This window comes from Nerophis lumbriciformis, linkage group LG23 (assembly GCF_033978685.3).
Source record: "Nerophis lumbriciformis linkage group LG23, RoL_Nlum_v2.1, whole genome shotgun sequence".
NCBI classification, from domain to species: Eukaryota; Metazoa; Chordata; class Actinopteri; order Syngnathiformes; family Syngnathidae; genus Nerophis; species Nerophis lumbriciformis.
In genome coordinates this window covers 32,987,389-33,010,857 of record NC_084570.2, presented here as the reverse complement: position 1 = coordinate 33,010,857, position 23,469 = coordinate 32,987,389, and the positions used below count along the sequence as shown (strand labels likewise).

The window sequence follows — 23,469 nt, the reverse complement described above, 5'->3', positions numbered from 1 at the left end:
GTCTGTTATGTTATGTTATTTTCATTTATTATGCGCCCCCCAACCAACTGTTACATCAGCCCAGGGCGCAGCCCGAGTAGAGAAACCAAAAAGAGAAACAGACTGAGACACACAAAGGAATCTAAACTAAACATTTAAGACTCACAATGAACACATAAATCAAAAGTCATCTGCAGTAAAGAGGTGAGTTTTAAGCTGTGCTCTAAAAGAGTCCAGAGTGGTGGCGGGCTTGATATTCAGAGGGAGCTTATTCCATAGCCTAGGTGCCATCACTGAGAAAGCACGGTCTCCCTTTGTCACTAGTTTTGACCGTGGGACGTTCAGGGTCATCTGGTTGTCAGATCTAAGGCAACGACCAAGCCTGGAGCTGGTAGGTTGGTCCAGGAGATCTTTGATGTAAGCTGGGGCGAGACCATTGAGCGGTTTGAAGACATACGTGACGATCTTAAATTTCACTATGCGCTTCACTAGGAGCCAATAAAGGGAGGAGAGGATGGGAGAAATGTGTTCCCTCATTTTTGTGCCTGGCAGCTGCATTTTGTACTAGCTGCATGCTATGGATGGTCTTGTCGGTGACCCCAGCATAGAGGGCATTGCAAACGTCCAGTCTAGAGAAGATGAGCATCAACACGACCCTCCGTAGGTCACTAGGGGAGAGGAAAGACTTGATCTTGGCTATTATGCGCAGTTGGAAAAAACAGGATTTCGCCAGATTTCACTTGCTTGTCAAACTTAAGGTCTGGGTCGAATATGACCAAGGTTTTTGACATGGGGTTTTTCAAGAATTGATGGTTCTGAATAGAATTCTGGGGTTTGGAGCATTGGCAATGAGACAATAACAAATAACTTGTCTCTCTCAGCTTTAACCACCTTGTGGTAGCTCTTCTGTCTGTCCCTCAGTATCTCAAGAGAGACTTGCAGGCCGTCTTTCTTCCACTCTGATCCGCCTGTCTCAATGCTCTCCTCTCTGCTCTGGTGGTCTCGTTGAGCCAAGCCGTGGTCTTGGGTTTGGGCTTTTTCAGCTTGAGATGGGCAATAGAGTCCGGAACAGAAAGGCAGGTGGAGTTGAACACGGACGTAAGCTTTTCTGGGTCTGATGACAGCATCTCACCTGCTCTGGCGTTTTGGGCGGCAGCAAAAGCAGAGTAAAACTTAGCAGGTGTCTGGGCGTTGATAACCGTGAGAGGCGTGCAGGACATTGGGTGTTAGTGGAGGGAGGAGACAGAGAGGTTTAAAAAAAACCCAGCAAAATGGTCACAGTCAGTGTGGGCTGGCATTGTTTCCATATTGCTGACAAGGAGATTGACAGAGAGGACAAGATCTAGGGTGTGACCTTTTTTATGGGTTTGGACGGAAACGTGTTGGGTGAGACCAAAATAGTCTTATCAGGTCCATACATTCACATTCAAAGCCCCGTGTGGGATTATCATTGTGGATGTTGAAATCTCCCAAGATCAGCACTCTATCATGGCTGGGCATGATTTTACTGAGGAGGTCTGAGAATTGAGTTGTAAAATGCTTGCTCTCCTTGAAAAACTTGCTGTCCGTTGGGCGGTAGATAGTCAGAACCAGGAGGGTGTCAGACAAGCCCACTTTCACCAGTAGAGCTTCAAAACTGGATAGTTGTCCTTGTACATGAAGGCCACACCCCCTCCAGTCTTTCCGTGTCTCAGGTTGCCATGGTAACTCCAGCCAGGTGGGCACAGTTCATTGAGAGAGGAATAATCCCCGGGGATTTGCCATGATTCCGTGATCGCGAAGAATTCCAGTTGTTTGGAAATAAACTCACACAGGACGGATGTTTTCTTCTTCACCAATCTGGCATTGAGCAGACCGACTTTCACGGTGACTTCACTTGCCGGTAAACACTGAGCTCGGGGCTGGGTGGGAGACGAGAGATGGGTCGTCATTTGAGAAAGTTTGTTTTTCACCGCTCTGCCCGCGCGATGTCCTCGGCGTCTACCTCCGCCTTTCTGGTGAGTCCGTAAGTTTATAAAATTGACGTTACTCTCAAGGTTCGAAGGGAATAACAAAGTCGTTTGGCGATAGTTTTTTCGGCTTTGTTTGTTGCTGCTCACACCAAAAAGTTTTCCTCCATTGAGGCACGGATGTCAAAAAGCGCTCTCCGATCATACCTGTAAATGATCCGGTTGGATCGCAAGATACTTTGGTACAACAATACAAATAGATGAACAAGAAACGCCATGAATTGAATTGGGGTGAGTGGCTGGCTGCAATCGGGCGTAGCGCCGCCATAAACAACACTACAACAACACCTCCAGGCAACCTCAACCCTTGACTAAATGATAAATAAATGATAAATGGGTTGTACTTGTATAGCGCTTTTCTACCTTCAAGGTACTCAAAGCGCTTTGACACTACTTCCACATTTACCCATTCACACACACATTCACACACTGATGGAGGGAGCTGCCATGCAAGGCGCTAACCAGCACCCATCAGGAGCAAGGGTGAAGTGTCTTGCTCAGGACACAACGAGGTTGGTACTAGGTGGGGATTGAACCAGGGACCCTCGGGTTGCGCACGGCCACTCTCCCACTGCGCCACACCCTCCCCTTCCACATCCCACCTCCCTGGATTGTAAATAACCAAATGTAAATAATCAAATGTATTTCTAATGTATATACTTGTTCTTATGCTATCTGAACTCGCTAGGTTCTCTGCTCGCTGTGCATATCCTACCAAGTCAGACATACACTGTTTCAATGCCCATTTCTCTGATGATGCAATTGTTGATGACTGAAATGCTGTTATCAACCAAACCCTCCTCATCCCACCCCTCGGATTGTAAATAATTCAATGTACATACTCTGATGATTAACTTGTGATGACTGTATTATGATGATAGTATTATCTTGTGATGACTGTATTATGATGATAGTATATATTTGTACCATGAATTGATAACGTGGACTTAAACAAGTTGAAAAACTTATTCGGGTGTTACCATTTAGTGGTCAATTGTACGGAATGTGTACTTCACTGTGCAATCTACTAATAAAAGTTTCAATCAATCAATCAATCTTGGATCTATAGTGTGAGATAGACAGATAGTCTGTCTGTCTGTGTTGGCCCTGTGATATGAGGTGGCGATTTGTCCAGGGTGTACCCCGCCTTCCGCCCAAACGCAGCTGAGATAGGCTCCAGCACCCCCCGCGACCCCGAAAAGGACAAGCGGTAGAATATGGATGGATGGATGGAAACTCAGGAAATACATCCCCGGACACATGACAACTTAAATTATGACTAATGTATGATCCTGTAACTACTTGGTGTCGGATCGATACCTAAATGTGTGGTGTCATCCAAAACTAATGTAAAGTATCAAATAAGAGAAGAATAAGTGATTATTACATTTTAACAGAAGTGTTGATAGAACATGTTAAAACAGAAAATAAGCAGATATTAACAATAAATGAACACGTAGATTAATAATACATTTCTACAGTTTGTCCTTTATAATATAGACAAAATAATAGGTAGATAAATGACACAATATGTTACTGCATACGTCAGCAGACTAATAGTCTTGTTTGTTTACTTACTACTAAAAGACAAGTTGTCTAGTATGGTCACTATTTTATTTAAGGACTAAATTGCAATAATAAACACATGTTTAATGTACCCTAAGATTATTTGTTCAAATAAGACAAAAATTATATTTTTTTGTTCCCTTTTTTTTAGAAAAGTATCCAAAAGTATAAAAAAGTATCGAAATACATCTCAGTACGGGTACCAAAATATTGGCAAGGAGACAACCCTAGTTCCTACCAAGTCTGCCCTTCTTAAATCCACTGTGTTTCTTCTTCTGCTAGCGATGAAACACACGCGTTGCCTTTTCAAACAATGTTTGATCCATTGATGTCCTCCAGAACTAGTCATGTGACGGAAGTCTCCAACCAGCCGAAGGAATAGGTCTTTGCAAAATGACGACATGAATTAATGCAGTCATTGTGATACAACTCAATGTAACAAAGTCAAAGTCGACTCATTTGACACAAGAATAAACCAAAGTATTGATCACTATGATGGGTTTGTATTGATCCCACCACCTGATTGCTGATTGATTGCAGTTGTGCACCGGTGCAGCTACTGCAGGAGTGGCGCGTGCAAATGCACGCTTGGAGGTGCGCTCAGCGGAGCGCACAGATGAATGCGCATTGGAATGCGCCCGGGCCGTGACAGTTCCCCCATCCTAATGGACAGCTTCCAGATGTCATATGAAATCAGACAACAAAAAACAGACGAAGATCAAGAGTCAAAGGAGGGCGTAGGGGGGAACTGGTGGTGGGTCGCCGGCCCAAGTGTCCCCAAATCCACCGGGGATGCGTCTGGAGGCGGCGGCGAGTAGAACGCCGCTGCAGCAGGTGAGGCGGGCGACCATGGAACGACCACCTCCTTGGCAGTCGGGAAGGCGGATGCGAGTGGCGCCAGAACCACAGCAGCCTAGTAGTTCCACACCTCCGTCCTGGGCGTCGCTGCTGTTGGCGCAAAAAGCGTCCATGCACTGGCTAAAGAGGGCGCTGCATGCGGAGGTCGCGTAGGCGACGATGCTGGAGATTAGGGCGGCGCCGTAGGACGGCCCGCCGGAGACGAGGAGGACAATGTCGTCGGAGCCAGAGACGAAGCAGCAGGCTAAGGAGCTGGCCGAGGTGCTGAAGCAGGAGCTGGCCGAGGTGCTGTCGCAGGAGCTAGCCGTGGTGCTGGCACAGGAGCTAGCCGTGGTGCTGGCACGGGAGCTAGCCGTGGTGCTGGCATGGGAGCTAGCCGTAGTGCTGGCATGGGGACCAGCCTTGGAGCGGGTGCTGGCACGGGGACGAGCCTTAGAGCGGGTGCTGGCACGAGGACGAGCCTTAGAGCGGGTGCTGGTGCGGGAACCAGTTTCAGAGAGGGTGCTGGTGCGGGAACCAGTTTCAGAGAGGGTGCTGGTGCGGGAACCAGCCTCGGAGCAGGTGCTGGTGCGGGAACCAGCCTCGGAGCAGGTGCTGGTGCGGGAACCAGCCTCGGAGCAGGTGCTGGTGCGGGAACCAGCCTCGGAGCAGGTGCTGGTGCGGGAAACAGCCTCGGAGCAGGTGCTGGTGCGAGAAGCAGCCTTGTAGCGGGTACGGGAAGCAGTCTTAGAGCAGGTGGTGGTGGTCTGGCTGGAGGTTGCGGCTTGGTCTGCCGAAGACTAGGTGGTGGTGGTCTAGCAGGAGGTAGCCGTTTTGCTGGCCGCAGCTGTGCCACCCCACCAGAACAGCCATCAGCACCCCCCTTCCCTAAGTATGATGCCAGGCGCATCCTGCCAAATGCGGAACCGTCACAAAGGGCGGGAGGCCAGGAGGCAGGTAGATTCTTCCTCCCCTCTAGATTGTTTTAACAGTCCTCTTCTCATTCCAACATGAAAAAAATTCCAGAGCGGTGGGCGGAACAAGAGTCATGGGGGTGGAGCCAAAGTCACTGGGGGTGGGCCTAGAATCACTGGGAGATGGGCTTGAGTCACTGGGGGTGGAAATGAGACGGCACAGATGCATGGACATCTTTTTAGCTCTATTTATTAATATTACAATATTATGACGTGTGAAACTTAATCCAAATATGTGTATGGTGTGACTATGTGTAGGGATACACTGAGTTGTTACCAGGAGTGTTGAGCGAGGTGCGGAAGTCCAAGAGGGCAAGGCAAGCTCGGAGATCCAGGGACAGGCAGGGGCTCAGGGGCAAGAGCGAGGTGTCAAGTCCCTGTCCAGGCGGGAGGTCGAGATCCAAAAAGGCAACCAGGGAACCAGAGGGAATACGGGGAGATGAGACACACATCTTGTCACCAGGGACGAATGAACACGGAGGAGAGAGTGAGCATAGAGCTAGAAACGAGTCGGCTTACTGTACGGAACAGGTAACTACGTTCTGGCTTGGAACGCAGGTTTGCTCTGGCTTAAGAAGCACAGGGGACTCCTCAGCGTCTGGTATGTGATTGTTGCTTGATTGCAGGAGTGGCGTGCGCAGGTCCGCGCTTGGAGGTGCGCTCAGCGGAGCGCAAATATGAATGTGCATTGGAATGCACCCGGGCCGTGACAGTACCCCCCTCCTTATGGACATATTGTAATAACTTGAAGTAAATAATGAAGATTAAAAAACAATTACAAACAAAACAAACAAAAAATAAATAGATAACTAAAAGCTTAGCTTTTTTATATTTGCATAGTATGTATATATTAATGTTGGTAAATACAAATCTTTATATATCTAGGAAGGGTAGTCCTAAAGAGGAAGGCATTTTTCGGAGGTCTCAAGAAGGTAACAAATAGAAGTGTGTGTGTGTGTGTGTGTGTGTGTGTGTGTGTGTGTGTGTGTGTGTGTGTGTGTGTGTGTGTGTGTGTGTGTGTGTGTGTACACGTACTCATCAGGACGGAGACGAGCTCTTTAATCGAGCCAAACTGTTGAACGTGGGCTACACGGAGGCGCTGAAGGACGACGACTACAAGTGTTTTGTCTTCAGCGACGTGGACCTGATCCCCATGGACGACCGCAACATGTACCAGTGTTTCAGTCAACCTCGACACTTGGCTGCCTTCATTGACAAGTTCGGCTTCAGGTCAGCCTGCCTTCATGTCACCTTCTACAAAACCCAAAAGCAGTAAAGTTGTCACGTTGTGTAAATGGTAAATAAAAACAGAATACAATGGTTTGCAAATCCTTTTCAACGTATATTCAATTGAATAGACTGCAAAGACAAGATATTTAATGATCACACTGGAAAACAATTTTTTGCAAATATATGTTTCAAAAAAGCTGGCACAAGTGGCAAAAAAGACTGAGAAAGTTGAGGAATGCTCATCAAACACTTATTTGGAACATCCCACAGGTGAACAGGCTAATTGGGAACAGGTGGGTGCCATGATTGGGTATAAAAGCAGCTTCCATGAAATGCTCAGTCATTCACAAACAAGGACGGGTCGAGGGTCACCACTTTGTCAACAAATGCTTGAGCAAATTGTTTAAGAACAACATTTTTCAACCAGCTATTGCAAGGAATTTAGGGATTTCACCATCTACGGTCCACAATATCATCAAAAGGTTCAGAGAATCTGGAGAAATCACTGCATGTAAGCGATGATATTATGGACCTTAGATCCCTCAGGCGGTACTGTATAAAAAAGCGACATCAGTGTGTAAAGGATATCAGGAACACTTCAGAAAACCACTGTCAGTAACTACAGTTGGTCGCTACATCTGTAAGAGCAAGTTAAAACTACTATGCAAAGCGAAAACCATTTATCAACAACACCCAGAAACGCTTCGCTGGGCCCGAGCTCATCTAAGATGGACTGATGCAAAGTGGAAAAGTGTTTTGTGGTCTGACAAGTCCACATTTCAAATTGTTTTTGGAGACTGTGGACGTCGTGTCCTCCGGACCAAAGAGGAAGAGAACCATCCAGACTGTTCTAGGCGCAAAGTGTAAAAGGCAGCATCTGTGATGGTATAGGGGTGTATTAGTGCCCAAGGCATGGGTAACTTACACATCTGTGAAGGCACCATTAATGTTGAAAGGTACATACAGGTTTTGGAGCAACATATGTTGCCATCCAAAACGTCTTTTTCATGGACGCCCCTGCTTATTTCAGCAAGACAATGCCAAGCCCATCCATTTTCTACCGCTTATTCCCTTCTGGGTTGCTACAATCAGCCATGTGTTACAACAGCGTGGCTTCGTAGTAAAAGAGTGCGGGTACTAGACTGGCCTGCCTGTAGTCCAGACTGGTCTCCCATTGAAAATGTGTGGTGCAATATGAAGCCTAAAATAGCAGAAGGGAGACTGTTGAACAACTTAAGCTGTACATCAAGCAAGAATGGGAAATAATTTCACTTCAAAAATGTGTCTCCTCAGTTCCCAAACGTTTACTGAGTGTTGTTAAAAGGAAAGGCCATGTAACACAGTGGTAAAAATGCCCCTGTGACAACTTTTTTGCAATGTGTTGCTGCCATTAAATTCGAAGTTGATGATTTATTGCAAAAAAAAGTTTCTCAGTGTGACATTAAATATTATCTTTGCAGTCTATTCAATTAAATATAAGTTGAAAAGGATTTGCAAATCATTGTATTCTCTTTTTATTTACCATTTACACAACGTGACTACTTCACTGCTTTTGGGTTAAGTAGTGTTCTGCATGATCAATGTTTGCAACTTTCTTAGAATTCAAATGTGTACGCACGCACGACACGCACGACACGCACACACGGACACATTTACCACACACGCAGACCCACACACACACACACACAGTCTGCTTGAGTCTAAGAATTTTCTGTCGCTCTGGAAGACTTTGACATTCCAGAAAAACAACTGAAAAAAACAAATGTGGGCGATGGAGTTAGAAGGCTACCGGTACTTGTTTTCCTTCCACAGCGATGCAAAGAAAATACAAGTTTATTCAACTTAACTTTAGCAATTAAACAGGAGTAATCTAAATACGTAGCTGCACCTGGGGAACTTCAGAGCAGCAGCTTCTTAAAGAGACAAGTACATTATCTGATCTTTACATCATTCATCCTGTGGTAACAATAACTGAACTACTTATTAAATTAACATTAATCTAGTGGTAACAATAACTGAACTACTTATTAACTTAACATACATCCAGTGGTAACAATAACTTAACTATTTATTTAACTTAACATTCATCCAGTGGTAACAATAACTGAACTACTTATTAACCTAACATTAATCCAGTGGTAACAATCAATTAACTACTTACAATAACGAAGCATTCATCCAGTGGTAACAATCAATTAACTACTTATAGGTTGATTGGCATTATTAAATTGGCCCTAGTGTGTGAATGTGAGTGTGAATGTTGTCTGTCTATCTGTGTTGGCCCTGTGACGAGGTGGCGACTTGTCCAGGGTGTACCCTGCCTTCCGCCTGATTGTAGCTGAGATAGGCTCCGCGACCCCGAAGGGAATAAGCGGTAGAAATGGATGGATGGAATAACGAAACATTCATCCAGTGGTAACAATAACCTAACTACTTAATAACTTAACGTTCATCCAGTCGTAACACTAAACTAACTATACTTAATAACTTAACATTATTTCAGTGGTAACAATACCTTAAGTACTTATTAACTTTCATTCAGTGGTAACAATAACTTAACTAGTCCTTCATGACCACCTGTGTGCAGGTTATACTACGATCAGGCTTTTGGGGGTGTGTCCTCCATGTCCAAGGAACACTTCCTGACCATCAACGGCTTCCCCAACAACTACTGGGGGTGGGGGGGCGAGGACGATGATGTCTACAACAGGTGAATATCAACTAGGTTAGTTTTGAGTATTGGCCGATACCGATATTAACCCGATAATTATATCAGCAGGAATCCTCCATTCTTGATCATTTAGTCGTGTGTGATGGACCTATGCTGTCAAGTTGAAGTGGAGTGCTAATTGTTTTTGCATCAACACTTAGTAGTCACAATGATTCATGAAGTTGAACTCATGATGCAGTAAGTTGAATTATGCAGACACATTTGATACTGGATACTTTCCAATACAATTCTGCCTTGGAGACTTAGTTTTTTTTTCTTTTCAAGCAAAAACGTGACTTGTGACTTGTAGTCACAATAATTCAGGAAGTTAAACTTATGACGCAGTAAGTTGAATAATGCGGACACGTTTGATACTGGATACTTTCTAATACACTTCTGCCTTGGAGACTTTGTTTTTTGTTTTTTTTCCCCAGCAAAAACGTGACTTAGTAGTCACACTAATTCATGAAGTTGAACTCATGATGCAGTAAGTTGAATAATGCGGACACGTTTGATACTGGATACTTTCTAATACACTTCTGCCTTGGAGACTTTGTTTTTTGTTTTTTTTCCCCAGCAAAAACGTGACTTAGTAGTCACACTAATTCATGAAGTTGAACTCATGATGCAGTAAGTTGAATAATGCGGACACGTTTGATACTGGATACTTTCTAATACACTTCTGCCTTGAAGACTGTTTTTTTTACTTTGTTTTTTTTCTTTTCAAGCAAAAACGTGACTTAGTAGTCATAATAATTCATGAAGTTGAACTCATGACGCAGTAAGTTGAATGATGCGGACACGTTTGATACTGGATACTTTCTAATACACACGTGCCTTGTGTCTGCCACTCTGCTCTCTGCTGTACGAGCGCTTCAATCCAGTGCTTTTCAAACTTTTTCCACCAGACAACACTTGGTTCTCCAATTACCACCATCATGAGCAACGTTCAAATACAGTAGCGTAGTAGGCCTATGTATTCATTAATAACAAGGCAGAGGTTTTATTTAACAAGTATATTCCATATGATTGGCCACTGTAACATTACACACAGTTTGAACAGTAACACTGCCCCTCATCACCTAATTAGGTGATTCCTGGGCGTACCACGAGTTGGAGCTCGCGTGCCATTAGTGGTACATGTACCACAGTTTGAGAATCACTGCTTAAGGGGGAAGTGCACGTATTTAAATATTAACAAGTATTAGTGATATTGTTATTATAAATATTAACAAATTGTTATTATAAATATTAACAAATTGTTATTATAAATATTAACAAATTGTTATTATAAATATTAACAAGCATCAGTGATATTGTTATGATAAGAAGAGTTAGTGCTGCAAGGGGTTCTGGGTATTTGTTCTGTTGTGTTTATGTTGTATATATATATATATATACATGTATATATGTATGTGTATGTATATGTAAATACACTATATTGCCAAAAGTATTTGGCCACCTGCCTCGACTCACATATGAACTTGAAGTGCCATCCCATTCCTAACCCACAGGGTTCAATATGATGTCGGTCCACCTTTTGAAGCTATTACAACTTCAACTCTTCTGGGAAGGCTGTCCACAAGGTTGCGGAGTGTGTTCATAGGAATTCTCCACCATTCTTCCAAAGGCGCATTGGTGAGGTCACACACTGATGGCCTGGGTCTTAGTCTCCGTTCTAATTCATCCCAAAGGTGTTCTATCGGGTTCAGGTCAGGACTCTGTGCAGGCCAGTCAAGTTCATCTACACCAGACTTGGTCATCCATGTTTTTATGGACCTTGCTTTGTGCACTGGTGCACAGTCATGTTGGAAGACGAAGGAGCCCGCTCCAAACTGTTCCCACAAGGTTGGGAGCATGGAATTGTCCAAAATATTTTGGTATCCTCGAGCATTCAAAGTTCCTTTCACAGGAACTAAGGGGCCAAGCCCAACTCCTGAAATACCAACACCACACCATAATTCCTCTTCCACCAAATTTCACACTCGGCACAATGCAGTCCGAAATGTACCTTTCTCCTGGCAACCTCCAAACCCAGACTGGTCCATCAGATTGCCAGATGGAAAAGCGTGACTCATCACTCCAGAGAAGGCGTCTCCACTGCTCTAGAGTCCAGTGGCGACGTGCTTTACACCACTGCATCCCACGCTTTGCATTGGACTTGGTGATGTATGGCTTAGATGCAGCTGATCAGCCATGGAAACCCATTCCATGAAGCTCTCTTGCGTACTGTACGTGGGCTAATTGGAAGGTCACATGAAGTTTGGCGCTCTGTAGCAACCGACTGTGCAGAAAGTCTTGGCACTATGCGCTTCAGTTTATGTGGCCTACCACTTCCTGGCTGTTGTTCCCAAACGCTTGATTTTTCTAATAAAGTTGACTTTGGTATATTTAGAAGCGAGGAAATTTCAAGACTGGATTTGTTGCACAGGTGGCATCCTATGACAGTTCCACGCTGAAAATCACTGAGAGCGGCCCATTCTTTCACAAATGTTTGTAGAAACAGTCTCCATGCCTAAGTGCTTGATTTTATACACCTGTGGCCGGGCCAAGTGATTAGGACACCTGATTCTTGTGTGTGTGTGTGTGTGTGTGTGTGTGTGTGTGTGTGTGTGTGTGTGTGTGTGTGTGTGTGTGTGTGTGTGTGTGTGTGTGTGTGTGTGTGTGTGTGTGTGTGTGTGTGTGTGTGTGTGTGTGTGTGTGTGTGTGTGTGTGTATGTATGTATGTATGTATGTGTATATATATATGTATGTATGTGTATATATGTATGTATGTATATATATATATGTTTGTATATATACATATATATGTATATATATGTATATATATATATATATATGTGTATATATATATATATATATATATGTATATATATGTATATATATATATATATATATATATATATATATATATATATATATGTATGTATACAGACTGTATATATATGTGTAGGTGCACCATCCTTAGTCATCATCATCATTTTAATGCCTGCTTCAATGCAGGTGAAACAAATGAAAACACATGTCAGTGAATTGCAACTCTATTTGGTACTTGTGTTTCTTGACCAATGTTCTTTTTGACTGCAGTGTTGTTCAACCAAGGACACTTATAATACGCAAGTCTAGCTTGTATATTAGTGTGTGCTTGGCCGCGGTGTAGCTTCCAGTAGCATGCCATGTTGACCTTTTGTAAAAGACTTGACTGCTAACCGGCTGTCCAACTTTGCACAAGTCAGGACTGTTTGTATCGAAGATTTAGATGTATGCCAAATTCACTGATATTGGAGCGATATCAACATGGGATTTGGACACGCCTACTAGTACCAACAAACAATACTCAATACATGTTTTACAAATTCTAGATGTAAGTACTGCAACACCCAAAAGCAGTGAAGTTGGCACGTTGTGTAAATGGTAAATAAAAAGAGAATACGATGATTTGCAAATCTTTTCAACTTATATTCAATTGAATAGACTGCAAAGACAAGATATTTAATGTTCCCATTGGAAAGCTTGGTTATTTTTTGCAAATATTAGCTCACTTGGAATTTGATGCCTTCAACATGTTTCAAAAAAGCTGGCGCAAGTGGCAAAAAAGACTGAGAAAGTTGTGGAATGCTCATCAAAGATTTATTTGGAACATCCCACAGGTGAACAGGCTAATTAGGAACAGGTGGGTGCCATGATTGGGTATAAAAACAGCTTACATGAAATGCCCAGTCAATCACAAACAAGGACGGGGCGAGTGTCACCACTTTGTCAACAAATGCCTGAGCAAATTTAAGAACAACATTTATCAACTAGCTATTGCAAGCAATTTAGGGATTTCACCATCTACGGTCTGCAATATCATCAAAAGGTTCAGAGAAGATGGAGAAATCACTGCACATAAGCGATGATATTACAGACCTTAGATCCTTCAGGCGGTACTGAAATAAAAAAATCTACATTAGTGTGTAAAGGATATCACCACATGGGCTCAGGAACACTTCAGAAAACTACTGTCAGTAACTACAGTTGGTCGCTACATTTGTAAGTGCAAGCATAAGCGATGATATTACAGACCTTCGATCCTTCAGGCGGTACTGAAATTAAAACGACATCAGTGTGTAAAGGATATCACCACATGGGCTCAGGAACAGAAAACCACTGTCAATAACTACAGTTGGTCGCTACATCTGTAAGTGCTATGCAAAGTCAAAGCCATTTATCAACAACACCCAGAAACGCTTCGATGGGCCCGAGCTCATCTTAGATGGACTGATGCAAAATGGAAAAGTGTTCTGTGGTCTGACGAGTCCACATTTCAAATTGTTTTTGGAAACTGTGGACGTCGTGTCCTCCGGACCAAAGAGGAAAGAACCATCCGGACTGTTATAGGTGCAAAGTTCAAAAGCCAGCATCAGTGATGGTGTGGGGGTGTATTAGTTCCCCTATACCAGGGGTCGGCAACCCGCGCCTCTGGAGCCGCATGCGGCTCTTTGATCACTCTGATGCGGCTCAGCTGCATACTTGCCGACCCCCCCGATTTTCAGGAGACTTCCGGATTTTAGTGCCTCTCGCAGAAAACTTCCGGATTTCAGTGCCTCTCGCAGAAAACTTCCGGGATTAATATTCTCCGATTTTCACCCTTACAATAACAATAAGGGCGTGCCATGATGGTACAGCATTTAGCTAGACCAGCCTTTATTATATGCATCTTCTGCTTGCACAAGTAAGTGACAGCAATGCATACTTGGTCAACAGTCACACAGGTTACACTGACGGTGGCCATATAAAACAACTATAATGCGCCACACTTTGAACCAAAACCAAACAAGAATGACAAACACATTTCGGGAGAACATCTGCACCTTAACACTACATAAACACAACAGAACAAATACCCAGAATCCCATGCAGCCCTGACTCTTCCGGGCTACATTATACACCCCTGCTACCACAAAACCCCGCCCCCACCACAACCCTGCTCTCTTCACTGGTTTTGGGTTTTGTATATCAATGATTTTCAAATGGACTCATGTCAGTTCCTGACATTGGATTTGTGCTCATTTCCCAACATACTGGTGAAGTCCGACCTTTTCTTTTGGCAGATTGGCGTCCAAAGGAATGTCAATCACCAGGCCGAGTGTCGAGGTGGGAAAATATAAGATGATTCGACACAAAAGAGACAAACACAACGAGTCCAACCCTCGACGGTACGCAGCCTTGGTGCTCTGAAAGCTCCACCCATCCTTTGATTCATGTTCCTTCTTCTGCTCCTCAAAGGCTTGAGCAGTTATCTCACACTCGAGACACGATGGACAAGGATGGCATCAATTCGCTGTCCTACAAGCTGCTGTCCAGACAGACCCTGGACCTCTTCACACAGATCACAGTGGACATCGGAAAACCCTGAACAGTAAGCGGACTGCCAGGAACCACGTGCCTTCAAACCAATCAATCACTGTGTCACTCAATTAACCAATCAATCACTGTCATTCAATTAACCAATCAAACAATCAATCACTGTCCCACAATTAACCATCACTGTTACTCAATTAACCAATGACTCACTTAACGAATCAATCATTGTCATTGTCAGTCAATTACACTCAATTAACCAATCAATCATTGTTAGTCAATTAACCATCCAATCAATCACTGTCACTCTATTAACCAATCAATTAACAAATCAATCACTGTCAAATTAACCAATCACTCAACGTCAGTCGATTAACCAATCAATCACTGTCAGTCAATTAACCAGCCAATCAATCACTGTCACTCAATTAACAAATAAATCACTGTCAGTCAATTAACCAATCAATCATTGCCAGTCAATTAACCAATCAATCAGTCAGTCAATTAACCAGCCAATCAATCAGACTCATCACAGATCTGGACAGGTCATCACAACCATGACATGCTACAGCAGGTATGGCTGGTTTAAAAGGGTGAAGGAGGACTTCTAAATCATTTCAAGTAAGAGCGTCTTTTAGACAATTATGACAACAATATGGAGACTTGGTCTAGAACTGGGTTAGAAACTACTTAATAGAGAATCATGACAACAGTATGGAGGCTTGGTCTAGAACTGGGTGATAAGCTACTTAACACTTTTAGACAACCATGACAACAATATGGAAGCTTGGTCTAGAATTGGGTTAGAAGCTACTTAACACTTAGACCAGGGGTGTCAAACTCAAATAGAGAGTGGGCCAAAGTTTAAAACTCAACAATGCCGCGGGCCAAGGTTGAACAAATTAACCTTTTAATAGGGACCCAAACAAGTTTTGCATTGAATATTGAACAAGCAAGGCTTATATAACTTTATAGTAACATGCAAAGTCGAGTTTCAAATTATAATAATAATAATTAAAAAATATCAATGGCATATCAAATACAATTTAAATAAAAATGTAATGCCTCTTTTCTATTTGCAGCCTTCTGAGGTGACTTTTTCCACAGGCTATAAATTAGAAAATATGAATAAACCAACCATTCAGGACTTTAAACTGCTCAGTTTGCAACACACTACTTAACACTTTTAGACTATAATTACAACAATATGGAGGCTTGGTCTAGAACTTGTTAGAAGCTACTTAACACTTTTAGACAATTATGACGACAATATGGAGGCTTGGTCTAGAACTGGTTAGAAGCTACTTAACACTTTTAGACATTCATAACAACAATATGGAGGTTAGAAGCTCCTTAACACTTTAGACAATCATGACAACAATATGGAGGCTTGGTCTAGAACTGGGTTAGAAGCTACTTAACACTTTTAGACAATCATGACAACAATATGCAGGCTTGGTCTAGAACTGGGTTATAAGCTACAACACTTTTAAGACAATTATGACAAAATGGAGGCTTGGTCTGGAACTGGTAAGAAGCTACTTAACACTTTTAGACAATTATGACGACAATATGGAGGCTTGTTCTGGAACTGGTTAGAAGCTACTTAACACTTTTAGACGATTATGAGGACAATATGGAGGCTTGGTCTAGAACTGGTTAGAAGCTACTTAATAGACAATCATGACAACAATATGGAGGCTTGGTCTAGAACTGGGTTAGAAGCTACTTACCACTTTTAGACAATTATGACAACAATATGGAGGCTTGGTCTTGAACTGGTTAGAAGCCACTTAACACTTTTAGACAATAATGACAACAATATGGAGGCTTGGTCTAGAACTGGGTTAGAAGCTATTTTAGACCATCATGACAACAATATGGAGGCTTGGTCTAGAACTGGGTGATACGCTACTAGACAATCATGACAACAATATGAAGGCTTGGTCTAGAACTGGTTAGAAGTTACTTAACACGTTTAGACAATCATGACAACAATATGGAGGCTTGGTCTAGAACTGGTTAGAAGTTACTTAACACGTTTAGACAATCATGACAATATGGAGGCTTGGTCTAGAACTGGTTAGAAGCTACTTAACACTTTTAGTCAATCATGACAACAATATGGAGGCTTGGTCTAGAACTGGTTAGAAGCTACTAACATTTTTAGACAATCATGACGACAATATGGAGGCTTGGTCTAGAACTGGGTTAGAAGCTACTTAACACTAGACAATTATGACAACAATATGGAGGCTTGGTCTAGAACTGGTTACAAGCTACTTAACTCTATTAGACAATTATGACGACAATATGGAGGCTTGGTCTAGAACTGGGAACACTTTTAGACAATTATGACAACAATATGGAGGCTTAGTCTACAACTGGTTAGAAGCTACTTAACACTTTTAGACAATTATGACAACAATATGGAGGCTTGGTCTAGAACTGGTTAGAAGCTACTTAACACTTTTAGACAATCATGACAACAATATGGAGGTTTGGTCTAGAACTGGAACACTTTTAGACAATTATGACAACAATACTATCATGACAACAATATGGAGGTTTGGTCTAGAACTAGAACACTTTTAGACAATTATGACAACAATATTGAGGCTTGGTCTAGAACTGGTTAGAAGCTACTTAACACTTTTAGACAATTATGACAACAATATGGGGGCTTGGTCTCGAACTGGGTAAGAAGCTTTTTTTAACACTTTTAGACCATGACAACAATATGGAGGCGGTCCAAAACTGGTTAGAAGCTACTTAACACTTTTAGACATTTATGACAACATATGGAGGCTTGGTCTAGAACTGGTTAGAATCTACTTAACACTTTTAGACAATTATGACAACAATATGGAGGCTTGATCTAGAACTGGTTCGAAGCTACTTAACACTTTAGACAATTATGACAACAATATGGAGGCTTGATCTAGAACTGGTTCGAAGCTACTTAACCAACAGGAAGCAATACGTGAAGATAGGAGAACACGCGTCTACAGAGCTGCATATCTCTTCTGGCGTACCCCAGGGATCAATACTGGGACCAAAATTGTTACATTTTTCACAATCGACATTTGTAAAGTTACAAAGAATCAAAGATGGTTTTGTTTGCAGACGACACGACTGTGAAAACATCCACTGCTGCTGAGTTGAACTCTGCCCTTCACACCTTGCCCTCTATTCTAACACAGAAGATATGACGTCCCACTTTCAAACCTCGTCTTTTCAAACCTCCTTTTAAATCCATGCGCCCGAAGGCTGAAGGTGAGCCACGGTTCAATGACGTCACCAGAGAGGCCAGGATGGAAGGATAAGCTTCATGTTTCCTGCCATGAAAGACTACCAGAAGATTCTGAGGGTAGAAAAAAACATCATTACAAGTCATTTGAACAACCCACGTTTTTTATTAAACATCCATCGGTCCATCCATCCATTTTCTACCCCTTCTCCCTTTCGGGGTTGTGGGGGGTGGGGGAGGGGGGTTGTTGGAGCCTATCCCAGCTGCATTCGGACGGTAGGCTTGTACACCCTGGACAAGTCGCCACCTCATCACAGAGACAATATTCACACTCACATTCACAATTTAGTGTTGCCAATCAACTTATCCCCAGTTGCATGTCTCTGGAGGTGGGAGGAGGCCGGAGTGCTGCTGTCGAAGTGGATGCACGTAAATAAGACTGCCCACAAAAAGGACAGGGGGGGCTTAGCCCCCAGGAGATGCACAGGATGCAGTAGCGCACGAGCACAAAACTTCAGAAATTATTCATTGTTATTATTTTTTTTTAAATGCACGGGACGAAATGAAATGCTCCCCGGGACGATGGCTTTAACCATTTTTTTCTTTTTATGTATTTATTAATTTTACATTTTATATTAAATGTCTTGGTTTTTCCTCCCTCTGAAAATCCTATGAAATAACAAGCTATAATACACCAGCTATTAATGTAACAATACAATAAAACAAATATATTTAATGATGTTTTTTTTCTCATTATTTTATGTATATTGATATAGATTCTACGAATGATGTGGGCATTTTTTATATGAACAAGTCCAAGGACCGCAAGCAAGGTCGCAGAGAAAATGCGGACGGAGTTTGAGTGATGTGGGCATTTTCTATATGAACAAGTAGAATGGATTGGATACCGACACACTAAAGGGGCTCTCTACCTTACGCTATGAAGTGAGGAAACTGAGTGAATAATGACAGGTTATATGATTATTTAAACTCATATTTGGGCCACTTTATAATATGTCGGCATGTATTTGTAAAAAAAATTAAATTAAAAAATAAATATTAACACCAAATTATTTAGGGGGGCTTAAGATTATTTTAGGGGGGCTTGAGCCCCCCCTAAAATAGGCCTAACAACGCCAATAGTATATGATTTGCCTGAGAAGCTGGACAGGACAAAAATAAATAAAAACATTTTGAGGACAAAAATAACTATTTCATTTTGGAATTGGGCTGCAACATAACAATGTGCAAAAAGTGTGGCGTTGTGAACACTTTCTGGATGCACTGTATGCGTCCAAAGAGTATTCAATTCAAGACATACCTTTTGCACTACCTTGTATTATTGCAATGACATTTAGTTTGGAGTTTGCATGTTTTCCCTTTGACTGCGTGGGTTCGGGAACTCCGGCTTCCTCCCACCTCCAAAGACATGCACCTGGGAATAGGTTGATTGGCAATGTCTGTCTGTGTTGGCCCTGCTGGGGTGTACCCCGCCTTCCGCCCGAATGCACCTGAGATAGGCTCCAGCACCCCCCGCGACCCAGGTCGACACAAAGCCAACAGTTTTTGCTATTTAACTATCAGCATCTGAAGCCTGTTCTTTGTTTGACCACAAGAGAGCAGCGTCGCTCCATGTGAGGCCGCCACTTTCTTCAGAGAATATGAAGTATCTGCACTCGCTTTTGCTGATGATTTGGTCTTGGTGAGCGACTCTTGGGCTGGCATGGCTTTCAACATCAATATCCTGGAGAGCTTCCTGGAACAGTCTGGCATGAGGGTTAATGCCAACAAGTGTTGTGGGTTTATGGTTGGAAAACTATGTTCTGGGAAGATGGTGTGCAACTTGCAAGAGAGTCTCAAAGATGGTGTGATCTTCATACCCAAAGCGTTGGACAGATAGTATTTCACAACGACAAGTTGATCAGAAAGGCGGAGAATAAAGCTGACAACTTCTCCCCTTTTGGGTCCCACTCTTTGACCCTTATGAGTTTTATTGAATCTGGGCACTGGAGAGGTTCCCACGTTTGATCGCTCTGCACACCTCCTCGGCAATCTGATATATTTTGGGGCTGCTTCATAATGCTGTTCTACCGTGAAGGTAGACAGTAGACTTCTGATTGCTTATCCGCAGGGCGATGGCTCTCCTCCCCATCTGAGGATTCACTTTTAGTTTTCCCTTCAACCTGAAAAGCATCCGATTGACTATTCGATCTAGGCGTCCAACCACACCCAGTATTTTGGGTTGCACACTCGGGTTGCCTACCAAGTCGTCCGCAACAATATTTTCCTGAGATCCTTCACCCACGTTAGGTCCCCGGACAAGTTCACCAGTTGGGTTGAACCTCTGGAGGCATTCCATCGCCATAGCCACAATTATGACTGTGTCAACAAACTTATCCTTCAATTCAGTTAGGGTATTTGTCTCATCCATAGTCCACCTGTTGGACGTGAATCGTTGTGTCCACAAAGTGCGGGCCCAAGGGCCATTAGTTTTGTTGGCCCGCAACATTTTGTCAGGGAAATAACCCACAGTAAAACTGCAAGACAAAAAGCGCCAAAAGACAAATGTAGTTAGAAAAAAAGCTTACAGCTTTGATAAGTATGAAGGGTTATATTGCATTTGTCTTTAAATGCTACAAACAGACATGAAACATCAAAACTTAGTGTTGTCTCACGCGTGACTAGGGTTGTCCTGATATCAATATTTTTGTACCGGTACCAAAATGTATCTCGAAACTTTTCTAAATAAAGGGTACCACAACAAAAGTGTCATTATTGTCGTTATTTTAACAAAAATCTTAGGGTACATTAAACATATGTTTATTATTGTAATTTAGTCCTTAAATAAAATAGTGTCTTTTAATAGTAGGTAAACAAAGACTCATAATAAGTATGCAGTAACATATTGTGTCATTTATATTCTATTATTTTGTCAACATTATGAGGGACAAACTGTAAAAAATGATTATTATCTACTTGTTAATTTACTGTTAATATCTGCTTGTATTAAAATGTAATAATCACTTATTCTTCTCTTCTATGATACTTTACATTAGTTTTGGATGATACCACACATTTAGGTATTGATCCGATACCAAGTAGGTACAGGATCATACATTGGTCATATTCAAAGTCCTCATGTGTCCAGGGACGTATTTCCTGACTTTATCAACATAATAGGAATTTTAAAAAAGGAAAAAAGATTTTGTGACGACAAAAAATATCCATGTAATCGTAGTAATATCGACTAGATTTCACTATTGCACTTGGTATCATCTGGTCAACATCTAAAAAAAGGCAAATAAATAGTGTGCTAAAATACCTCTGAAATAAGACATTTTATACAATCTAGTCTGCATGTAAATATTTCTATTAAGTCCTAATAACTTTCTCACACTCTCGCTCTCCTGTTGAAGAATATACTTTACTAATGTTAATGCTTTTGTGTGTCTCTTTGTGTGTGTTCTTTGTGTGTATGTGTGTGTGAGTGTGTGTGTGTTCAGACAAAAGGCCTGCAGCTTCCTCACAGAGTCCACCTCACCAGGTCCATATTTAGACAGCTGAGCGAGTCCAGGAGCTCCGGTTGTTTACGACACACACAACTATTTTACAGCCACATATGGTGTGCTTGTGCGTCTTACATTTGAGTTGCAGTGGAGTTTTAGGAATGATCTAGAAAAAAAGGTGTATCGTTCAAACATCATGTGCCGTTATGAACGGTGGAACCTCCACAAACTCAAATGCTCGGGATTCCACTGGAATGTTCCGGAACAACATATTTCATTTAAACCATCAGGAAGGAATTTTTATTTCTTTGTTCTATTGTTACAGATCACCTGCATTGCGGGGTTTTTCGTGTGTCTTGTGCAGTGTTGGGTTAGTTACTGAAAAACAGTAACTAGTTATTTACTAGTTACTTTATTTCAAAAGTAACTCTGTTACTAACTCGGTTACTTACACCAAAAAGTAATGCGTTACTGTGAAAAGTAACTTGTTAGTTACTTTTTTTTCTTCTTTTTTTTTTTAAAAGCTCCCATTAATGCCCTTTTAGCCTTCATTTCAGTACTGTTATTGCACTGGAGAATAATACAATCTGTTGATCAACTTGACATACATTTGCATCACTGAACTCTGCTAAGCAATGTGGTCTACATACAAACCCTGTTTCCATATGAGTTGGGAAATTGTGTTAGATGTAAATATAAACGGAATACAATGATTTGCAAATCATTTCCAACCCATATTCAGTTGAATATGCTACAAAGACAACATATTTAATGTTCAAACTGAAACTTTTTTTTTTTGCAAATAATCATTAACTTTAGAATTTGATGCCAGCAACACGTGACAAAGAAGTTGGGAAAGGTGGCAATAAATACTGATAAAGTTGAAGAATGCTCATCAAACACTTATTTGGAACATCCCACAGGTGAACAGGCAAATTGGGAACAGGTGGCATGATTGGGTATAAAAGTAGATTCCATGAAATGCTCAAGTCATTCACAAACAAGGATAGGGCGAGAGTCACCTCTTTGTCAACAAATGCGCGAGCAAATTGTTGAACAGTTTAAGAAAAACCTTTCTCAACCAGCTATTGCAAGGAATTTAGGGATTTCACCATCTACGGTCCGTAATATCATCAAAGGGTTCAGAGAATCTGGAGAAATCACTGCACGTAAGCAGCTAAGCCCGTGACCTTCGATCCCTCAGGCTGTACTGCATCAACAAGCGACATCAGTGTGTAAAGGATATCACCACATGGGCTCAGGAACACTTCAGAAACCCACTGTCAGTAACTACAGTTGGTCGCTACATCTGTAAGTACAAGTTAAAACTCTCCTATGCAGGTGAAAACCGTTTATTAACAACATCCAGAAACGCCGTTGGCTTCGCTGGGCCTGAGCTCATCTAAGATGGACTGATACAAAGTGGAAAAGTGTTCTGTGGTCTGACGAGTCCACATTTCAAATTGTTTTTGGAAACTGTGGGCGTCGTGTCCTGCGGACCAAAGAGGAAAAGAACCATCCGGATTGTTATAGGCGCAAAGTGTAAAAGCCAGCATCTGTGATGGTATGGGGGTGTATTAGTGCCCAAGACATGGGTAACTTACACATCTGTGAAGGCGCCATTAATGCTGAAAGGTACATACAGGTTTTGGAGCAACATATGTTGCCATCCAAGCAACGTTACCATGGACGCCCCTGCTTATTTCAGCAAGACAATGCCAAGCCACGTGTTACATCAACGTGGTTTCATAGTAAAAGAGTGCGGGTACTAGACTGGCCTGCCTGTAGTCCAGACCTGTCTCCTATTGAAAATGTGTGGCGCACTATGAAACGTAAATTACGACAACGGAGACCCCCGGACTGTTGAACAACTTAAGCTGTACATCAAGCAAGAATGGGAAAGAATTACATCTGAGAAGCTTAAAAAATGTGTCTCCTCAGTTCCCAAACGTTTACTGAGTGTTGTTAAAAGGAAAGGCCATGTAACACAGCGGTGAACATGCCCTTTCCCAACTACTTTGGCACGTGTTGCAGCCATAAAATTCTAATTGTTATTTGCAAAAAA

The 23,469-nt window shown here is 42.2% G+C and overlaps 1 protein-coding gene across 2 annotated transcripts in view; it reads left to right on the top strand.

The window, feature by feature from the left end:
- LOC133622220 (beta-1,4-galactosyltransferase 1-like) overlaps positions 1–21,978 on the top strand; it is a 30,198-nt gene extending 8,220 nt beyond the window's left edge. Inside the window, exons 3-7 of one of the 2 annotated variants that reach the window (XM_061984710.2) lie at positions 6,408–6,595; positions 9,183–9,305; positions 14,399–14,503; positions 14,574–14,706; positions 21,387–21,978. In XM_061984710.2, the coding sequence (XP_061840694.1) occupies positions 6,408–6,595; positions 9,183–9,305; positions 14,399–14,503; positions 14,574–14,703 (546 nt within the window). In that variant the 3' untranslated portion in view covers positions 14,704–14,706; positions 21,387–21,978. Of the gene's footprint in view, positions 1–6,407; positions 6,596–9,182; positions 9,306–14,398; positions 14,504–14,573; positions 14,707–17,774; positions 20,766–21,386 lie in introns of those variants that run through there. The other variant, XM_061984709.2, reaches the window with a different exon arrangement.
- Positions 21,979–23,469: the final 1,491 nt, after the last annotated feature.